At 35.8% G+C, this 19,427-nt stretch overlaps 1 protein-coding gene across 2 annotated transcripts; it reads right to left on the bottom strand.

Annotated features, from left to right (window-relative positions):
• Positions 1-216: 216 nt before the first annotated feature.
• BUB3 (BUB3 mitotic checkpoint protein) lies at positions 217-15,265 on the bottom strand. Of its 2 annotated transcripts, none has more exons than XM_034436397.3 (8): positions 15,094-15,265; positions 11,072-11,266; positions 9,135-9,204; positions 7,461-7,612; positions 4,976-5,134; positions 3,972-4,149; positions 3,156-3,372; positions 217-979 (listed from the first exon to the last, which is right to left on the bottom strand). In XM_034436397.3, the coding sequence occupies exons 2-8, from the start codon at positions 11,264-11,266 to the stop codon at positions 970-972; spliced, it is 981 nt and encodes a 326-aa protein (XP_034292288.1). In that variant the 5' UTR covers positions 15,094-15,265; the 3' UTR covers positions 217-969. The 2 variants fall into 2 exon arrangements, with proteins under 2 accessions (XP_034292288.1, XP_034292290.1); XM_034436399.3 differs by having other exon boundaries at positions 3,097-3,372; positions 15,094-15,244.
• Between the last annotated feature and the right edge of the window lie 4,162 nt (positions 15,266-19,427).

The following is a 19,427-nucleotide window of genomic DNA, read 5'->3' as shown; positions in this document are numbered from 1 at the left end:
TAAATCATTTTGAAGGGAGAAATAAAAACTGAAAGATTCATCCTAAAATCAGATTAATAAAGTTTAAGTAACAAAGAAAATATCCAAAGCTTCCTCCCGAAAAATATAATTTCAGGAAAAGTTTCAAAGAAGATGGCACAATTTGGGATCTACAAATAATTATTCATCAAAATTTTCACATGGACTTTATGGATCAATATTCTTAGCAAATGAAAATTGTTTCAAGAATTAAGAAAGTTTATTATATTTCAAATTAATATCCTACAAGTAACACATTTGTAGAAACAATTTTTATCTGATACAAATATCTGTTGTGAAATTGGGGTGCTTGTTTAAAGACAAAATATTCTTTTTTCCAAGAAAAGAAATCAACTTTCAAAGGCAGACATTGATCATTAACAGCAACCATAAAACTTCAACTGTAAATTGCTTAAATCTGCAGGACATACTTTCCTAAACATGCTGACCACAGAATTTAATTACAATAAAAAATAAACAGGGAAGGGTTAGAGTTAACATCAATTAAATTTAAGTTGCTTGCTGCTTGAAAAAAGTCAAAATGTTTTAATCATCATCATATTGTTGCTGCTGTATAAGCCCAGTATATCAAAAACGATGCCATTATTAAATTCAGGACTTAACATTTACAGCCATTGCAGCTGAAAGTATGGCTTTTGGGATAGAAGGAGGGAGAGAGAGAGACTGGATTGCAAATATTTATTCAAACAATTAGGCCACCATTAATCTATACAAAAATTGAACTGACACATTTCAAAAGAATGAACTAGCTTACAGGAATATTTCAAAATCAGGTGAACAAAATTAACAATTCTTGTCTATTAAATCTTTTTTTTAAAAAAAGATTTACAATATACCCAATGAAAACATTATGACAACAACATTGTCATAAAACAACATTTAATCCAAGGATTAGTTTGTTTTGCTAGTAGTAAAAGTTTCTGATCAAGATTAAGTTGACCTGCAACAAAGAAAGAGATTTTAGACAGGTATTTGCATTTCTGTAATATTCAAAATGAATTTTTAATTTTCTAAAGCAGATCCTCATAAAATCTCAAAACAATTTAGCATTTCTTTGTATTTCAAAACAGAATCATTACAAGAATTTTAGAAACGGTAATAGAAAAAGTAAGTCAGGAGCTATTATCATTTTTATTATTAAATGTGTTTATTGTACTGGATCACTATAAAATTTCTATCGCATCTGGCTGAAGAAAGGAATAAACATGTAGAAAAATAAATTAAACTTTCAGAAATTCATTTACAGAGAGAGAAACAAGTCCAAATAGATGCCTGTCTAAATGCATTGCAATTATGTTACAATTATTTTGCAAATAAACAGATACAGAATGTTCTGCCTTGTCTCAGCTCATTACCGATTCAAACAATTTGCCCTTCTGGGATCAATTGTTTACTAATAAATAATTGTTTGCAGCCACAAAATGATATTAAGTGCTATTCTTATTAGTTTTGCTTCTACATCCTGTAATAAGATTCAAAACTAACCAACTCCCAAGAGCCCAACCTTAACCTTGCTGTTTTTAACAGCCCAGGAAATGATGAACCATCTGTTTCAGAAAATAATGGACAGCTAAGAGGAAATATTGTTTAATTGCAGATTAACCTCCTCGAAAAGCAGAATGAAGCATCTCTATAATTAGCAAGCACAAGTATCGAAACAGCTGAATGTAAAGTCATATGGTTGTCTTCACTCCACTAAGAGTTTCCCATGTTAAATTCCCGCAATACAAATAATTTACAGGAAGACACCCATTAGAAAAAGGATAATATGATAAGTGAAAACAATTGCACTAAGCTGATTTTTACACTTTATGCCAAGCATAACAGATCATACACAAAAATAAACTGACTAAAAAAAGTAAAATATAGTTATTATGATTGATATATAAAATACAATAAGTCTAGGTCCTATTGCTATTGCTACAGTGCTGTTTTGGGATGCTGTGGCTGTGTCTTATCATTTCTGACAATATTTTAAAAAAAAAATACATTCAAGCACAACAAAAAATTTTCACACAAAAAATCTCATATTATTATTCAATGTTACCCTTAACTAAAATATTAAAACTTTCTATTGGGGTCTCTCTCTACACAGATGGTATACCTAAATATGTTAACTAAGAATGTAATGAACATTTGCTGGGACTGTGGGCTATATTTAACTGGCTCCATTGTGAGGTCATGTGGTGCTGCTTTAAGAGAGTTCTGGAAGAATGTGACTTGAAATGCAATGCTACCTATATATATACTTGAAGCAGATCATACTGCTCAGTGGAAAAAATGTACACAGTACTGAATTCTGGGACAGCATGCAGTTTTAGATTAACCTATGGAAATGTCATCACTTTAATCCTTTATTGTAAACTGCATTCAGAAATGGGGTTTGGGATTATTTTTATTTTACTGGTAGGGTTGGGTAAACATACTGTAATGCATTTTTTAAGTCAAATAAATAAATAATCTTTGAAATCTAAACATTCTTCATAATTCTAGTTGTTTTGCTTGAATGCTCTGCATCATTCTAACTGAACTGGCTGACTTTGGAAATAGCCTTCCATAAATTCTGTATCAAAATGCAGTAATCAAGTTAAATTTCATATTGTGAGATACTTTTAATCCAATTACAAGTTTTAATGATACAAAAGATACAATGTAATTCACAAAGTCTCTTTAACATGCAAAATTTAGGAAGATGACTCAAAGCTTTCCCAATCACAAGAGCTCAAAATGCAGTCTAACTCTAAATTGAGTGTTTTTCTAATATAATATGTGACTGTTCAGGTTTTATATTAAGAGATTTACCTTTCCTTTTATATTAAGAGATTTACATTTAGGCAATTGTACCTGCCTTACCTTTCCTTCCACAAGATCCATATACCAATGAGAGTCAGATACTTGTGAGCTAATGACAGCAATCAGTATCCTATTTTCAAACCTTACAAGCATATGTAATGCATTTTTTATTTTAATATACACTAGAAACAATATAATTGAACAGCACTGACAAAAAAAGTCACAATATATTTAGTTTGAGAGTACATATAAAAATTTGTGCACCTTTCCATTTTGTCTGTGTTACCAGTGGTGGCATAATTTTGGATATCAAGCATTCTTACTTGGGTTTTGTCTCTGCATCAGTCACTTGGCGAATGTAGATACCATCTTCAGGATGTTCAATGTCATCCATTTCATACATATATGAGGATGCTATTGCAAGAGTAGTCCCATCATTACTGAAAGCTAGTGAAGCTATACTGGTAGGGTACCGATGAAATTGGCAGAGTCTTTTTTTGTTGAACGGATCCCAAATATTGACAAAGCCATCAGAGCCACCTACAAATAGGTGTGTAAGAAGAGAGCTATTAGGGACTAATTATACATTCTTTTGTAACATTATTGCAAACTTGTAAGGTTAGTGCAAAAAGTTTTATTAATTTTCTTTATAAGAGAACAAAAATCCAGAAAAGAAACAAGCCCAACTATCTGAAATCAGTACAAATCAATCATAAATTTTAAATGGCATTACACTCTGTACATTTCCCCCCTCAATTTAATATGCTGCAAATGTTCAGGAACGGCCAATTAAAATAAGTTCAGGCGCTAAATACTGGTCCAAGACTTCACAAGACTTCACTGGTCCAAGACTATTTTCTATAAAAAGATCATAAAATGATTCAGGGCTTGCTGGAAAAATCCAAGTTTCAAGCCACTTCTCAGACACAGAAACTCATTGCATAACTCTGGACAAGTCAAGTTGCTGAACAGAGCAGTTGTTGTGGAAGAAAAATACCGTAAATAGAAACCCATGTATGCTTCTTAGCTACCAAATAAATAATAAAATGGATGAAATATTGTATTTGAATGGGCAGATCACTACCCATTCAAATTAGTTATGATATCTACTACAAGTGATACAATAAGAAAACAATTACCTGTAGCAAATGTGTTATGGACATTATGAAAAGAGATGGCATTGACAGGGTAAATCTGCTCAATGTTATTCTCCTTCAATCTGTGGCATTTGAAAGCATATTTTTTCTTCTGAACCTCCAAACTTGGGTCCAAATATTCAACTGCAACCCGACCTTCTATGGAGCTCAACACATAACCCTATCAAATGTACAAAGGTCCTTCAGTTATTACAAACAATTATGTAGTGTTTTCTTTTGTGTAAATACTTCTATCACATTCTACATTTGTGCACTTCAAAATGAATCATGTACTGTGGAATAAAAGATTCCAAAGATAATTGGAAATAATTTCCTACTTCATGTCTACTGAGAAAGATTAATTCAGAAATCTTAGGAACAAAAATATATACCAACACCTTTTCAGAAATGAAAAGCCATCTCAAAGATTTCATTGGGAACATATTTGCCCACAAGTAATATATGAAATTAATTCCTTCACTGCATTAAAAAAGAAATCTATTTCTAGGACTCCTTATTATTTTTTAATCAAGAGCACAATTTGTTTCCTTCTTTTTTCTTCTACCACAAAAACAGAAAATAATGCTGCACTGAATCCCATAAAAAATAATAGTACAGTAACCGAAACAAAGACTTTCTTGTTTCAAAATTACTTTTCTTCATATTGTTGACAGGTCCAGGAAAAAGCCAATTTGGAAAGGGCTCCTAAGCAAGTAGTTTTATGCATTTTCTGAAAGCCTAACTTTTAGAACAATAAAACCATATTAAGCATGATACTGTTGTAATATTTGTGTGCATTAATTGAACTGAATTTCCATACACTAGAATTGACTCATCAAATTTGATTGATTAACTTCAAAACGACTCTGGGCATGCCTAGATACATACAAACACAAAGAAAAATAGCAAAATTCAGAGGTTTCATTAAGGCAGGAGATGCTAAAGTAACAACAGCATGTTTCATTCCACCAGCTTAAATCTGAAACATTGCCACACAAGATAAATACCTGTTTGTTGGGAAATGCCCTGATGCAACGGGTCTGATATTTAAGACTTGATTCTCTTCTCTGCTGAACATAGCCCATGTTCCGTAAGTCCCACACCAGAACTCTTCGACCAGCTGTTCCCACTATCAATCTGTCACCAGATACAGACAATGTATATACCTTGAAAAAAGATGCAAAATATTGCGTTAGTATATGGGCTGCTAAAGTTTGGTATACCAAGAATCAAACCCTTGCCAGCATTTCAAAGATATTACATATATGCTTTCCAAATAGGCCCAAAAAGGAAAATATTAGTCCTCGATTTACAACCACAATGGAGCCCAAAATTTATGTTGCTAAGACAGACATTTGTTAAGTGAGCTTTGTCCCATTTTATGACCTTTCTTGCCACAGTTGTTAAGTGAATCATTGCATTTGTTAAGTTAATAACATGTTAAGGGAATTTGGCTTCCCCATTGACTTTGCTTATCAGAAAGTCCCAAAAGGTGCTCACACGACCCCAGGACACTGCAACCATCATAGAAATGAACTAGTCCAAATTTTTATAACACGACTGTGGGGATGCTGCAGCGGCCATGTGAAAAATGGTTTTAAGTCCCTTTTTTCAGTGCTATTGTAACTTTGAACAGTCACTAAATGAACTATTGTAAGTCGAGGACTACCTGTAATCATGAATCTTATTCTAGAAAAAATATAAATGTTAAGATAAAAGATAAATTTTGGCCAAGGATATTCTAAGGAATTTATCCTACTAAAGAAATGTTCAAGTTAATTTTATCTATTTAAATGAAATATCTAATCCTAATCTCATACAATAACATACATATACTAGTTCCCAAAGGCAACAAATTAAGACTTGTTCCAATTAATAGTACAGTCAAAAAATAAACTATATTGCTAAACAAGCTTTGGTAATGATATTTCATTACTGCAAAGTCACATATAAAACCTTTCATACAATCTCAAATTCCACCACACCTTTAATATTCATGACAGGATACCCAAAATGGACAGATGATCTTTCTCAATGGTTCATGTGGAAGTGAAACAAGAGTGAGAGAACCAACCCCTAAAGAATTTTTATTAAATTGTTACAAAATGGATCTACAGGGGGTAATAGAGGCAAATGAAGAAATAATTTTGATGCTCAAAAACATGCATGAAACTATAAAGAACAATAAGGAGACAAGGGGATTGTCTAAAGATAAAGAAATGGGTGTAGAAGCCACGCAACAATTGGGGGGGAAAGATGAACATGATATTCAGGAAATAGATAAAAAATTAGAAGCAGTTGAAGGAAAAAATCAAAACGAGATGCAAAAAGAGAAAGATAATGAAGAGAAAGGGTTAATAAGTAGGCACAAAGAAATGTTATTTTATGTTTAAATGAATTAATGGAAAAAATGATAAAGAATTATAAAGAGAGAATGGTACTGTTGAAGTTGGAAGATCAGGATTATGCATACTTATTTGTATTAGCATTGTTTAAAAAAGATTTGACCCAGTCAATACACTGTCCACAAAATATGTATGGTGTGTATTATATAAAAAAATAAAAAATATATTTAAAAAAAAGAATCCAAGAGATGGACCCAAAATAGGCAAAAGTCTGATAAAGACTTAACTAAGGGATTGAGGGAAAATGTTACAGTTTCTACTGTATCTAAAGAATACTTTTATGCTGAGTATTACACCTTGGCTCACTAACTATATTACTGGTTTATACAAACTAATTTCTTTAAGAATAGAAAAAATACAATTTAGAACTCAGGAATGGAAATTTAATGTGCAAATCAAGTAGCTTAAACCACGATTTTCTTCTATGTCTGGCATTTTAGAGCTAATCAATACACCTTAAGAGATCCAGTTTGATCTACTTATTTAAGATGTTGGACTAGGAGCAAGGAAATTGTGAAAGCCAGCTGGGTGATCTTAGACCAGTCTTTCTCTCTCTCTCTCTTAAGATTTAGGAATAAGGCGATGGCAAGCAACTTCTCAAAGTGCTACCTAAAGAACTGCATCGATTTTTTTCCCATTTACCAGGGATCAATTCTGACTCACAAGACAAAACAAACATGCAAACAAATAAGCACTCTAGCCAAGGATAAATCTCCAGTTTTCTCCCACCATTTTCTCCTGAATAGGAAAAGAAAATTTCACAATGTAAAATCTCAAAACAAGGGCCTAATCTGGGAGATATTTTAATTGCTCAAAAACATTTTAGTTGTATGCAAACTTAACTGTTCCAAGTGAACATTCTTGACAATATTGAACATTCTATTTTTCCTCTTGATCGTACTTGTTTGGAACACCCAATTATGTTGTTCTACAAATGTTTCATTCACAGAAAAGTTTTGCACCTCTCTATTGCACTTGTTATTTTTAACTCACTATGTAATTATACATTTATTGATATCTATGGTAATCAGTAGAATTAATCCATGTTGAAATGATGTACAGAACTCTAAATAATTTAAGAACAAACCTTTTCAGGCTGAGAAAACGTTCCCGCATTACAAGGTGTTCTTGGATCCCATAACTTGACTGTTTGATCCCAACTTCCTGTTACCATTACATTCACTTCTGGACAATATTCAACACATCTTATAGGCGCATCGTGACTGCCAACAAGATTTTCTGTTTGGGGAAAAAACCCAATGCATTTAGCTTTACTAGATTCAGGGATAGTGAAATGTAGTGAAAGGATTAAGGCAATATTCACACACAAGTATCAAAGTTTGACAGGCCATTCATTAATCTATATAGATGCTGGGGCATCCTTTAAAGAATGCTTGATCCTCTAATCTTTGCAACAGATATACACTCCTGAAGTGTTAAATGTAGACTAATAGGTATCAACTCACTATTTCAAAGAAGCTTAGCAGGGAAGTTGGTGCCCATGCAGAGATTTTCAAATGAATAAAAGAGATTTATGCTCCTAACTGCTAGACACAACTAAAAATTCTAGTCATGAACGGCTTATAATTGATGAATGTGACACGACAGCATTAGTGCATGCCTTTGCCACTATTTAAGATACAAAACAATTTCAACAAACTATTGTCGATAAGCTCTTCTCCTACATTACTATTCATTTTATTAACATAGTAGTATTAAATTGTTTAGAAGCTTTTACCGTGATGTTTAATACAATTTTTAGTTTAAAATCTTTTACTGTTTAAATAGCTTTTTCCTTCAAAGTTGCAGCCAAGCTTTCCAACATCTTCAATATATGCAAACATTCTATGGAAAGTTTTTATTAATTTATGTCATTTCATTCAGCTGGTCTACTTCCAAATATCTAAGTGTCTAATCATAGTTCCCAATAACACAGGTAAAAATAAATTTAAATAAATAAAAGCTTTTAAAATAATGAGGATGGGCATTGAAAGATACGTTCTTAACAAGTTACGTATTTTGCAATTATATACTATACTCATGTATCAGAAATTTAATAAGCTGCTTTCTTCAGATTGCACCATTAGCCTCCAATTTTTTTAAAAAAAATGAGGAAAATCTCTTATGAAAATTTTTCAAAGAAAAAGTCAACCAAATATAAAGTTCACTTTAAAAAAATATTTGTAAGTTTCTCTTTGTTTTAACTAAAAGAAGTTTCAGGAACAATTTAGCGTAATTTGGAATAAGAAACTGTCAAATACTGAAGATACACACGGACATGATATTTCAGTAATTTATAGATGAATGAATGCCTATTTTCCACAATCTCAGCAAATAGAATATTGTGATAAAGAAGCCTATGACATTAAATTGCTGTGAATACAACTTAGAGGAGAGAGAATAAGTGAAACAATCACTATCTACAGTATGAGAGATAATATTGGTTGTCAGTTCCCGTGTTTTGTTAGACAAATGAATAAGATGTTTAAATAAAAAAAAATACACTGCAGCTGGTTTTAGAGAAAAAAAATAAAACATTTTCTTTCAGAAACATCTATAGTAATAATGTATGAAATTTGGCCAGAATTTTCTATTTTGTTGAATTGTATTGAAGTCCCATATTCTGACTCAGAAATAAGTTCCAAGGACTGTATGGAAGCTTATTCTCAGATAATAAGTAATGGTTTGGTACCCTTGTGGTTCAGCATTTCAAGTATATTCTGTTTTCTGACTGCAGACTCTATGACACTATCACTATTACCTTGATCAGTGTTCAAGTCATGCATTTTCAGCTGCCGATCTAATCCTCCACTCCAGGCATGTGTTGGGTCCTTCAAAACAAACGAAGTTATTCACACGTTCTATAGTTACAGAATAAACACAGTAAAAGCCATTTTTCCTCCAATGATATATATAAATCTGTAAAGCATATAAATGTTGCATACATGTGAAATTAGTAGGTTGCTGTCTTATTAATTATTGTGATTGGGTTCCCATGTTATTTTATGGTAATGTCAACAGGACACATAAGCAGAAAACATCAGGAAAGTTATACAGGGCCCTCATACTATATGAGGAAGGAATAGTAGTTCAACTTACTAGAGATGAGTTTACTTTCAATCAGTGGCTCAAACACATTGAAAAATAAAGATTAAAAAGTTAGCTCTCGTTCAACACATTTGTCAACAATATTAATTGGATTAAGGTCTAATCCTCTTTGTGTCAAGAGTCATCATTTCAGAATTAAGTGCTCTACAGATCTCACAGCTTTGATTCTGCCAAAGTTTTGAACTGTTTTGCCTTTTTCTTCCCCTTACTGATAAAGCACGTTGCCCAATTAAAGGTTCTGGAAAACTTAAAACAATTATCCTCTATTTATGTAATTTGGGCTACTTCTACTAAAGTATCATCAAAAAACTACATTTCAGAGGTTTTTCTCCCAAGATTATCATATTCAAAAAATAAGCTTAACCAAAGATCCAACAATTATATGAGAAAGAACAAATTACTAGTTATGAAAAGTAACATAAAAAGTTATTTCCGACTTAAATGTACATTAAAAATTGTGGTCAGGCCAATTTTGACTAGTTACCTGTCGTTAATTCAATTTTATTTTGATTTACTATATTGTATTCTGACTTATTTCAAAATCTTCAATACAACAAGCCAATTATCTGGGAGTCACTTCAAGATGCAAAGTAAAAGGGAAGATTGGAAATAAGGTTATTCCAGCACCCCTATTAAAATGAGCTCTCTTCATCATCCTTCAACAGTCACCTAGCAACAACCATTCCAACATGCTACACAATTAAAGAACAAGGGGAAAATTATTCCAGCACCTCTGAAAAATAATCTGCATTGTGTTCTTGCTCAACTACCAATTAGTTAACAGTAATTCCACCAGGCTGAAAAGCAGGTCAGGAACAAATCTAGATTTCAGCTTTTAGCCCTTTTAAATTGTGGCATTCACTCTTCCTGCTATCTAGACTTTAAGAATGAAACAAGAAAAAAATTACAGCTCAACATTGTGGCAACTAGTATGAAGAACTTTGTTTTTCTCCTCCAACTTTTCATCCTTGTTCTTTATGTCTTAGATAGTTGCCATCTTTGAATTTACAAGATCACTTTTGTTATTTATAATCAGTCTGGAACTTGCCTTTTTTCAATTCCCCAAATTACAAAAAAAAAGTTTGCTTTTATTATTTTATTATTAAGAAACCACCAGAATTTACTGTTATCTTGGTTCATATTTTCACCAATGAATTGAAGGCAATAAAGAGTAGCCCATGTAGAAATTTATTTTTATTTATTTATTTATTTATTTGTTGGTACGTATTAGATAATATATATAAGTATAATCATGAATTGAATATATAAAATGAATACAATTAAAGGGAACATTAGGACAGGGACGGTAGGTACACAGGTATTCTTATGCATGCCCCTTACAGACCTCTTAGGAATGGGGTGAGTTCAACAGTAGCCAGACTAAGGTTAAGGTTAATGCAAAGATTTTTGATGATAATATAGACTATTTCCAGAAAGGAAGAGCTAAAAAGTCCACATATGTGCAAAACGCTAACACGTTTCAGAATACTGTCCAGCCCAAAGTTCTGATCACCTATTAAATGAACTAAGTAATTCCTTTGTGTTTTCTTGGTATTTTCAAATTTCAAAACATGAGAAGAAAAAACTTACATAAAAAGCACAGTCAAGTACTGCTCCAGTGTGTTGATACTTGAGTCTCATGGTGTTAGCAGGAACATCATACAATCGAACAGTTGTGTCCCAGGAAGAAACAAGCAAAAACTGAGATGTGTTTGGGTTGAATTTCACTGATGAGATTCCATCTTCTGGAGGCTGATTCAGCTTAAATTCATTTGATCCAGTCATCTGATAAGATTGTGCAAAGTTAGATGCGTACTTTAAAAAATTATTGCTTAAAATTTGTAGGTAAACTTGTTTCCAAGTGCAATTACTATTGGTTTAGTCATTTCATTACAAAATTCTTAACTGTATAATATTACAACATGCACCTGCACAGTATGAATTTAATTGAAGAACTTTGTAGTATTATTATATTTCTTGTTCATTTTTATGAGTGCAATTTCACGTTATGCATATTTGTGGCAGTGGAGTCACTGGTGCTCTCTGAGGTTGTTTGCTGGCAGACGTTTAATTATCCAACTAGGTAACATTATCAGTGTCACTAATATGCATGCCAGTGGCACAGATGATGTTATCTAGTTGAATAATGAAATATCTGCACACAAACAGCCAAGCTCAGAAAGCACCAAGGACTCCATACAGTTCAACACTGAGCTACATATATTCTCCTCCATTGGTATATGTGTAGCATTTATATTGTAAAAACTATGTTATAATTTAAACTAAAAAAAGAAAAAGCATTCTAGCCATAAAGTTTTTAAATGTATTGATCATTTTTATATTACTAAAGACTATTTCAATTATTAAAAAGACAAGTTATTATTGAAATTACGTTTACCTAAAAAATTATATAAAAAGAATCCAGTATTATCCTACACCAGAGGTGTCAAACCCAATCGCATTGCAGGCAGTATCTTGATGTATCAGGATGTTTTTTGCCTTTGCGGAGCGGCAATGGGCATAGCCTGCACTGGCCATATTTGGTTCATGGGCCACCATTTTGACAGGTCTGTCCTACACATAAAATCTTTTTATAAAGCATTCTCAGGAGTGGGTTCTAAAATTTTTTACTACCGGTTCTGTGGGCGTGGCTTATTTTGTGGGCATGGTTTGATGGTCATGTGACAATTCTTTAGGATTTAACAGAGGTACTGGTCTATCAGGCTTTTAACTGCTTGCAGAGCTGTACCGGTCTACTCATTTGTTTTTGGAGGCATTGGTCTACCAGCACACTGCTTTTAACCCTGATCAGCTGTAGGGCGGCCCTTTGAAGCCCCCTGGCAAGAGTTTAAACAGTTTTTTTCTCCTGGCCAATCAGCTGGGACTCAGGAGGCAGCAATAGATTGGGGGTGGGGCCAAATAAAAGGTAAGAATAAGGTGGGGGATGGGGGCGGGGGGGCAGAACCGGTTCGGTGATGCCATATCATCACCGCTACCGGCTCAACGGAACTGGGTGGAACCCACCACTGAGCATTCTCTCTTGTAATAATAGCATCTGAAATGTTATTTTGCATCTTACAGCAAACCTGCAAAGCGGTCTTTAATGCTGTCAGTCAGAGAAGGAAATACAGTTGATCTGGATTACTGTTCAAACCACCAGATCAAACTCAACACTCAAATTACTTTAGATATCTTGTCCAACTTGCTCTTTAAGTGGGCAATATTGCACATGGTTACCTGACATCAGCACAAATAAATTCACTGCAATCATTTTTTTATCTCTCACCTTATTTTTAAAGAATAACTCAAGGCTGCAAACATATCCAACACACCTTTTGCCTTCTTTTGTCCTCACAACAACCCTGTGAATTGGGCTGTGTGTGTGACTGGCCCAAGATCACCCAGCTGACTTTCAATAACTAAGGCGGAACTAGAACTCACAGTCTCCACTTTCTAGTCTAGTCAACCACTAGACCAAAGTGATTCCACTAGTCATACCACTAATTCTCTTAAAATAAAAAAAATTAAAAGGGGAGGGGGGACAGAAAACCACAGTAACAAGTAGAATTGGGCTTTATTTTTTTAAAAAAACAAAAAATGCACATGCATAGCAAGAAGTCTTGTCTTTGATACTTTTAGTAGTGGAATTACTTACTACTAAATCTGGCCTACTATAAATGACAGCAAAGCCTTAATGCCTGGGGCCATCTGCCAATTGTCCAGATGTTTACAACCAGCTCTAGTAGCCCTTCACCTCTTCAAATTCAAATCCTTTTCTTCTAAAACTCATTCTGTATTTTATCACTCTGGATAAACTTTTTCCTAATATGAAGATTCTGGAAGTGGTAGCCCTAAAATTTCTAAAGAGCTTCAGATGACGAAAATCTGTCATAGTATGAACATTTTTATTACAGTGACCTCGATTTACAATTGATAGTTTTCGACTTACCACAATTGAGGCCAAATTTTATATTGTTAAGTGAGACATTTATTAAGTGAGTTTTGCCCCCATTTTGACTTTTATTGCCATTGTTGTTAAGTGAATCATTGCAGTTGTTAAGTTAGTAACATGGTTGCTAAGGGACTCTGGCTTCCCATTGACTTAGCTGGTCAAAAGTTTGCAAAAGTTAATGACATGACCCCAAGACACTGCAACCATCATTAACGTGAACCAGTTGTCAAACATCTGAATGTAAATCACGTGACCACAGGAATGCTGCAACAGTCGTAAATGTGAAAAAGGGTCATACGTCACTTTTTTCAGTGCCACTGTAACTTTGAATGGTCACTAAATGGATTGTTGGAAGTTGAGGACTACCTGTATACCTTTCTTGTTTAGTGCCAGTGATCCACTGTAGGATGCCTGGGTGGCCTTCCTACCTTCCCCATTGGAGAAAATCAGCCAGTTGGATACTCTCCATGTTTACTTAAAGAGCCCAAAGATTGCCCTGACTTAGGCAGCCTTGAAGACAGGAAAAGACAAGCAAGTAAGGGGAGGGGAGGGGAAGGGAGGGAGGGAGGAAGGAAAGAAGGAAAAGAGGGAGGGAGGGAGGAAGTCATGATGGATGGATGGATGGATGGATGGAAGGAAAGAAGGAAGGAAATGAGGGAGGGAGGGAGGAAATGAGGGAGGAAGGAAGTCAGGAAGGAAGGAAGGAAGGAAGGAAGGAAGGAAGGAAGGAAGGAAGGAAGGAAGGAAGGAAGGAAAAGAGGGAGGGAGGGAGGGAGGAAGTCATGACGGATGGAAGGAAGGAAGGAAATGAGGGAGGGAGGAAATGAGGGAGGGAGGAAGTCACGAAGAAAGAAAGAAAGGAAGGAAGGAAGGAAGGAAGGAAGGAAGGAAGGAAGGAAGGAAGGAAGGAAGGAAAAGAGGGAGGAAGGGAGGGAGGAAGTCATGACGGATGGAAGGAAGGAAGGAAATGAGGGAGGGAGGAAATGAGGGAGGAAGGAAGTCATGAAGAAAGAAAGAAAGAAAGAAAGAAAGAAAGAAAGAAAGAAAGAAAGAAAGAAAGAAAGAAAGAAAGAAAGGAAGGAAGGAAGGAAGGAAGGAAGGAAGGAAAAGAGGGAGGAAGGGAGGGAGGAAGTCATGACGGATGGAAGGAAGGAAGGAAATGAGGGAGGGAGGAAATGAGGGAGGAAGGAAGTCATGAAGAAAGAAAGAAAGAAAGAAAGAAAGAAAGAAAGAAAGAAAGAAAGAAAGAAAGAAAGGAAGGAAGGAAGGAAGGAAGGAAGGAAGGAAACGAGGGAGGGAGGAAGGAAAGGAAGGGAGGGAGGAAATGAGGGAGGAAGGAAGTCATGAAGAAAGGAAGGAAGGAAGGAAAGAAGGAAGGAAAAGAGGGAGGGAGGAAGTCGTGATGGAGGGAAGGAAGGAAGGAAATGAGGGAGAAAGGAAGGAAATGAGGGAGAAAGGAAGGAAATAATGATGGATGGAAAGAAAAGGGAAAGGGAAAAGGAAAGGAAACTGGGGCCCTCAACTCCAGTAACGTGGGGATGGATTAAAAGGCCTACTTCGTTTTTCATGGAGCGCTCTCTCGATTTGAAGGCACTAATAGGGAGAACTCCCCCCTCCCCTCGCCCCTTACCCCCCACGAGGCTCTCCCCCTCCCGCTTACTTTGTCCTCCAGCGTTACTCCGAGCGACGCCTCCCGCGCCAACCGCCCTTTCCGCTCCGCACCAGACGTAGAGCTAAGGCAAAACGCGCGCGCGCAAATCCACCGGACCGATTCTCCCTCCCAGCAGCCTCAGCGCCGACAAACGAGCCCCTGGCCGGGATTGGCTGGTTTGAATAACTCAGCGGCACGCACGGGCACGTTCCGTGAAGCTAAGACTACAACGACCGGCATGCATTGCGCCCCAGCTTCTCGTTGGCCGCCTTTGCTTGGTGCCGGGGAAATAGGCGTTTCCCTTCCATGTCAGTTGCCTCGTTTCTAAGATCTCGGTGGTTTCAAGCGGCGCTGTCAGCATCGGGACAAAAGCAACCGAGGGAGAACTTTTAGGAACCACCGATTTAAGTTTGCGTGGGGGTTTTTTTCCCCCCCTTCGTCCGGACGATCTTTACGGCATTCAAGCCTAAAGATGAAGTGATGGTAGCGCCTCTCGAGTGCAAACATCCGAAGGATCGCTAGGCGGCAATAAAGAGAGGTTGTGTCTGTGTTGGCTGCGATTTTTTTCCAATCCGAAATCCGGTAACCACATGTCAAACCAATGTGCACTCATCTATCTACTTAATTGGCAGACGCATAGAAGGGGAGCATGGTTGCAAACCTCCTTAATTCGGAGAAGGAGATTCCTGGAAAACGGAAGGGAAGCACCGGTGCAAAATATATTCTTCTTTTAACCAAGCTAAAAGGCACTTTATCAGGATGCTCCCATTGGGGAGCGAAGATTTCACATAAAGCAGCTCTTTCTGCCTGACCTAACCCCCACCCCCAACTTGTGATCAGAGGTTCCCTTGATTTTAGTAAGAATTCGGTTCAAAAGAACGAGTAGAGTTTTTTACCCGTTGCCATCAGGTCGTTTAAAAATTCATGGGCAAATAGAACCAGTTCTATTCTTCCATGTCTTCCTGCAAAACACACATTCAAGCCACCTTTCGTCTTGAGAAGCCCAGCATTTCCAGTAAAGCCTACAGTATATGCCTTCCAGCGCAGAAGAAAATAACAGTGGCAGAGACTTTTCCGCGAGGAATTCATGTTTCCTATTACATCTTTTCAAAGCAAATCCTACTTTTTCTTCTTTTTTTCTTTCATTGTCTTCAGGGTATAAAATAAACATCTCATTGGCCATTAATACACTTGTCAATTTGCCTTCCAAAGAAGACACTTTTTAATCCCTCTTTTCTGCGTATAGATTCTGTATAGATTCTTAATAAATCCTAAATAAATTCTCACCAGGCTCAAGGTTGACTCAGCCTTCCATCCTTTCGAGGTAGGTAAAATGAGGACCCGGTTTGTGGGGGCAATAAGCTGACTTTGTATAAAAAAGAACACCACTTGGGGGGGGGCAAAAAGCCCTACTAAGCAGGTATATACAAAAGTATGAAGGCTATTGCTTAACGCATTGTAAGCCGCCCTGAGTCTCCGAAGAAGGGCGGCATATATAAATCGAACAAATAAATAAATAAATATGGGCTACTTCTGTTTCTCCGAATTTTCACATTTTTCTCCACGTGAAACGATAATTTTATTATCGTTGATAATAAAAATGTAGTTTTTGTAAATTCCTCTCGTGTTTTGAGGCTTTTGCGTAAACCTATGGTTCTCTAATTAAAGAGAAATAACTACTGATTAATAGAAGTTTCATACCTTATGTCGGGAAAGGCGCTTTTCCCCCTCCTGATTTAATTTTAAACAAACTTAGACAAAGTTTTCCACATGGAAAGAAGGCAGCTCAATGAGTCTTTGTGATTGTGGATGAATCAGAACACTTCACATTTACAGATAAATTATAAAGGCGCTTTAATGGGGAAAAAAATCCATCACCTAACAAAGAAAGTTATATAGTTCTTCCTCCCAAAAGACTGGCTTTGTCACTGATTCAAAGCAAGCGACCCTGTATTTTCCTGTTTTCTTTAGCTTTTGGTCATTTCCATAAAAGCTTTAGGTCTAAAGTGTTTAATTCTTTATCTCGACCGTTCTACCCAGCACAATCAGCTCCCAAGTTTTTAAAGTGCGAGGGATTAATTTGCAATGTGATGTTGCGACAAGAGATGAGCATCTTGCCTTACCTAAAACAATATTTGTTTTGATTTAGACGGTTCGGTCTGAAGATTGTGGATCTAGCCCTGTGTGTGTGTGTGTGTACATGTACATGTACATATACATATATATGTGTGTGTGTGTGTATGTGGGTGTGTGGGTGTATGTGTATGTATATGTATATATATGTACAAACATCTTTCTGCTATTCAAGAATTAGTGTCTTGATTCATGGGATAGAAGGAATATATGTACTGTGAGTAATGGGGAGTGGCAATTTAAAATGCGATAAAAATGCAGTCAATTTATATAAAAACTCCACTTTGTGGCTTCTGTTTTAGATGATAAGGGAGGCACATATGAGTAAACACATACACTATTCCTTTATTTAAAAGACTGAAAGCGAAGGAGAGTCAACGTTAAGACCCTACTACTAAGCACATATATTGGAAGCATGTTATATTCACGAATCAATAGCCGTTCTATAGGACATCCTTTTTCTGGAGGTGGGGGACCTTAAACGAATTCATTCTGAAGCGTTACCTATTTATATATTTAATTATCCTCAAAGCAAACTTTCTAGCAATGTTTCACGTATATCTATTGAAGATAGTCTGAGGCTGGAAAATACATATTCCCAGGCTCTAAACATGAATTTTTTTTTTTAATTTTATTTTATTGCTAGTACTGGAAAACCTAGACTTAGAGCTAATCTATATAGTATTTACCATTTGTTGTTGTGGGGGGGGGGGATACATGGATTTAATATGAAGCATCTCACTAGCATATTTTATTTATCTGAGCAAAGAGAGATTGGATTCCTACTTTTTAAATAATCCCCCATCTTCTTTTTTAAAAAAAACAACATCGCGAATGTAAATTTTGGATAGAACGGAGATACTCGCTGCCTTTTCAGATAGCCTTCCCTCTTAAAATCCAAAACTAAGCAAGGAACAGGTGGCTGCATTAACCACGTAACGATTTAAATAACACTTGATGAACCATTTGCTTTTTTTTTTTTTTTTGGCTTAAACGGTCTCCTTTCGGCAGATCCGAGGCTGCAGGTGTTTTTCAGCGCTTGGATGAACGCTCAGATCAATCACGGGTGGGCTATAATGTCACTTTCTGGTTTTAAAAGGCCTGGAGAAAGTCCTTTACCTGAGATCGTGGCATTGAACAGAATGCGGCTCAAATTCTGAAGAAAGCCCATTTCCGGAAACACTTGTCAATTCGGATCACTTAATAGAGAAGGTACATCTCCCCCCCCCCACCCCCACCCCTTTCAAATAAAGAAAAGCAGGAACCGCTTCAATCCAGGGGCGGCTGAAATTTGCGCGTCTGTTTATCAATGGAACTTTCCTGAACATTTCAATGGGGCGATAGCTGTTAATAACAGTTGAAAATGAGCAAGAGTTTCGTCTGGGGTTATGGAAAGGGGCACAGAAATAGACGTAGATGCTATCGTGAATATCAATCGACTGGCTGAAAATAGCACGTTTAAGTCATCTGAATGTGGTTAAAGCCATTCAAATCAACTGTCACCTTTAACTGTTCATCCTATTGATTTCAAAAGGTAGCTCTTCCAACTGAATGGAACATCTACACTGCCCTGAGATTTATTTATTTTTTCAGAAAATGATCCACGTCAGAATTCTCTAAATTAAGTTGCTCTATATTGCTTAAATGATAACTTCTCTAAATCAAGGAATTAACCTAAGTGAAATGGAAAGAAAGGAAACAATATAAATAAAGAAAAGATCCAGTTTCAAATAAATTCTATTTGGGTGAATAGAATAGAATAGATTGGGGAATTTAAAACTCAAGAAGGAGTGATGAACTGAGCATGCGGCCAAAATTGTTAGAAACAAGACTTCTAAACTTAATGTAATCCATCAGGGAGCTTGAATCACAAAATGTAAACAGATTGTTTTTAGAAGAACCCTCTATCTTTTGTAACCCAGCCAAAACGCCTAATTGTGAAATATCAAACCTTAACCATCGAGCGAGCATACAGTATTTATCCATCACTTTGCTTAAATGATAAAAAGGATTCTAACAATTTGGTCACGGAGACGTCCACTCAGAAGTAAGACTTCTTAGAAGTACACAGTACACTTTGTAAGAGTCAGATAAGGTATGTCTCTAAGCTAAACTCAGAGACATTCACTTCCAAGAAGACAAGTTCATTGATCCAAACAATTAAATATTGTTACCTAAGAAATCTGAAAGAGGCAAATTTCCTCTCCTTG

The sequence above is a fragment of the Pantherophis guttatus genome, chromosome 6, assembly GCF_059756535.1.
Source record: "Pantherophis guttatus breed Tessera chromosome 6, ASM5975653v1, whole genome shotgun sequence".
Taxonomy (NCBI): Eukaryota; Metazoa; Chordata; class Lepidosauria; order Squamata; family Colubridae; genus Pantherophis; species Pantherophis guttatus.
The sequence above is the reverse complement of the archived record's forward strand: the minus strand, read 5'-3'. Positions and strand labels throughout refer to the sequence as shown.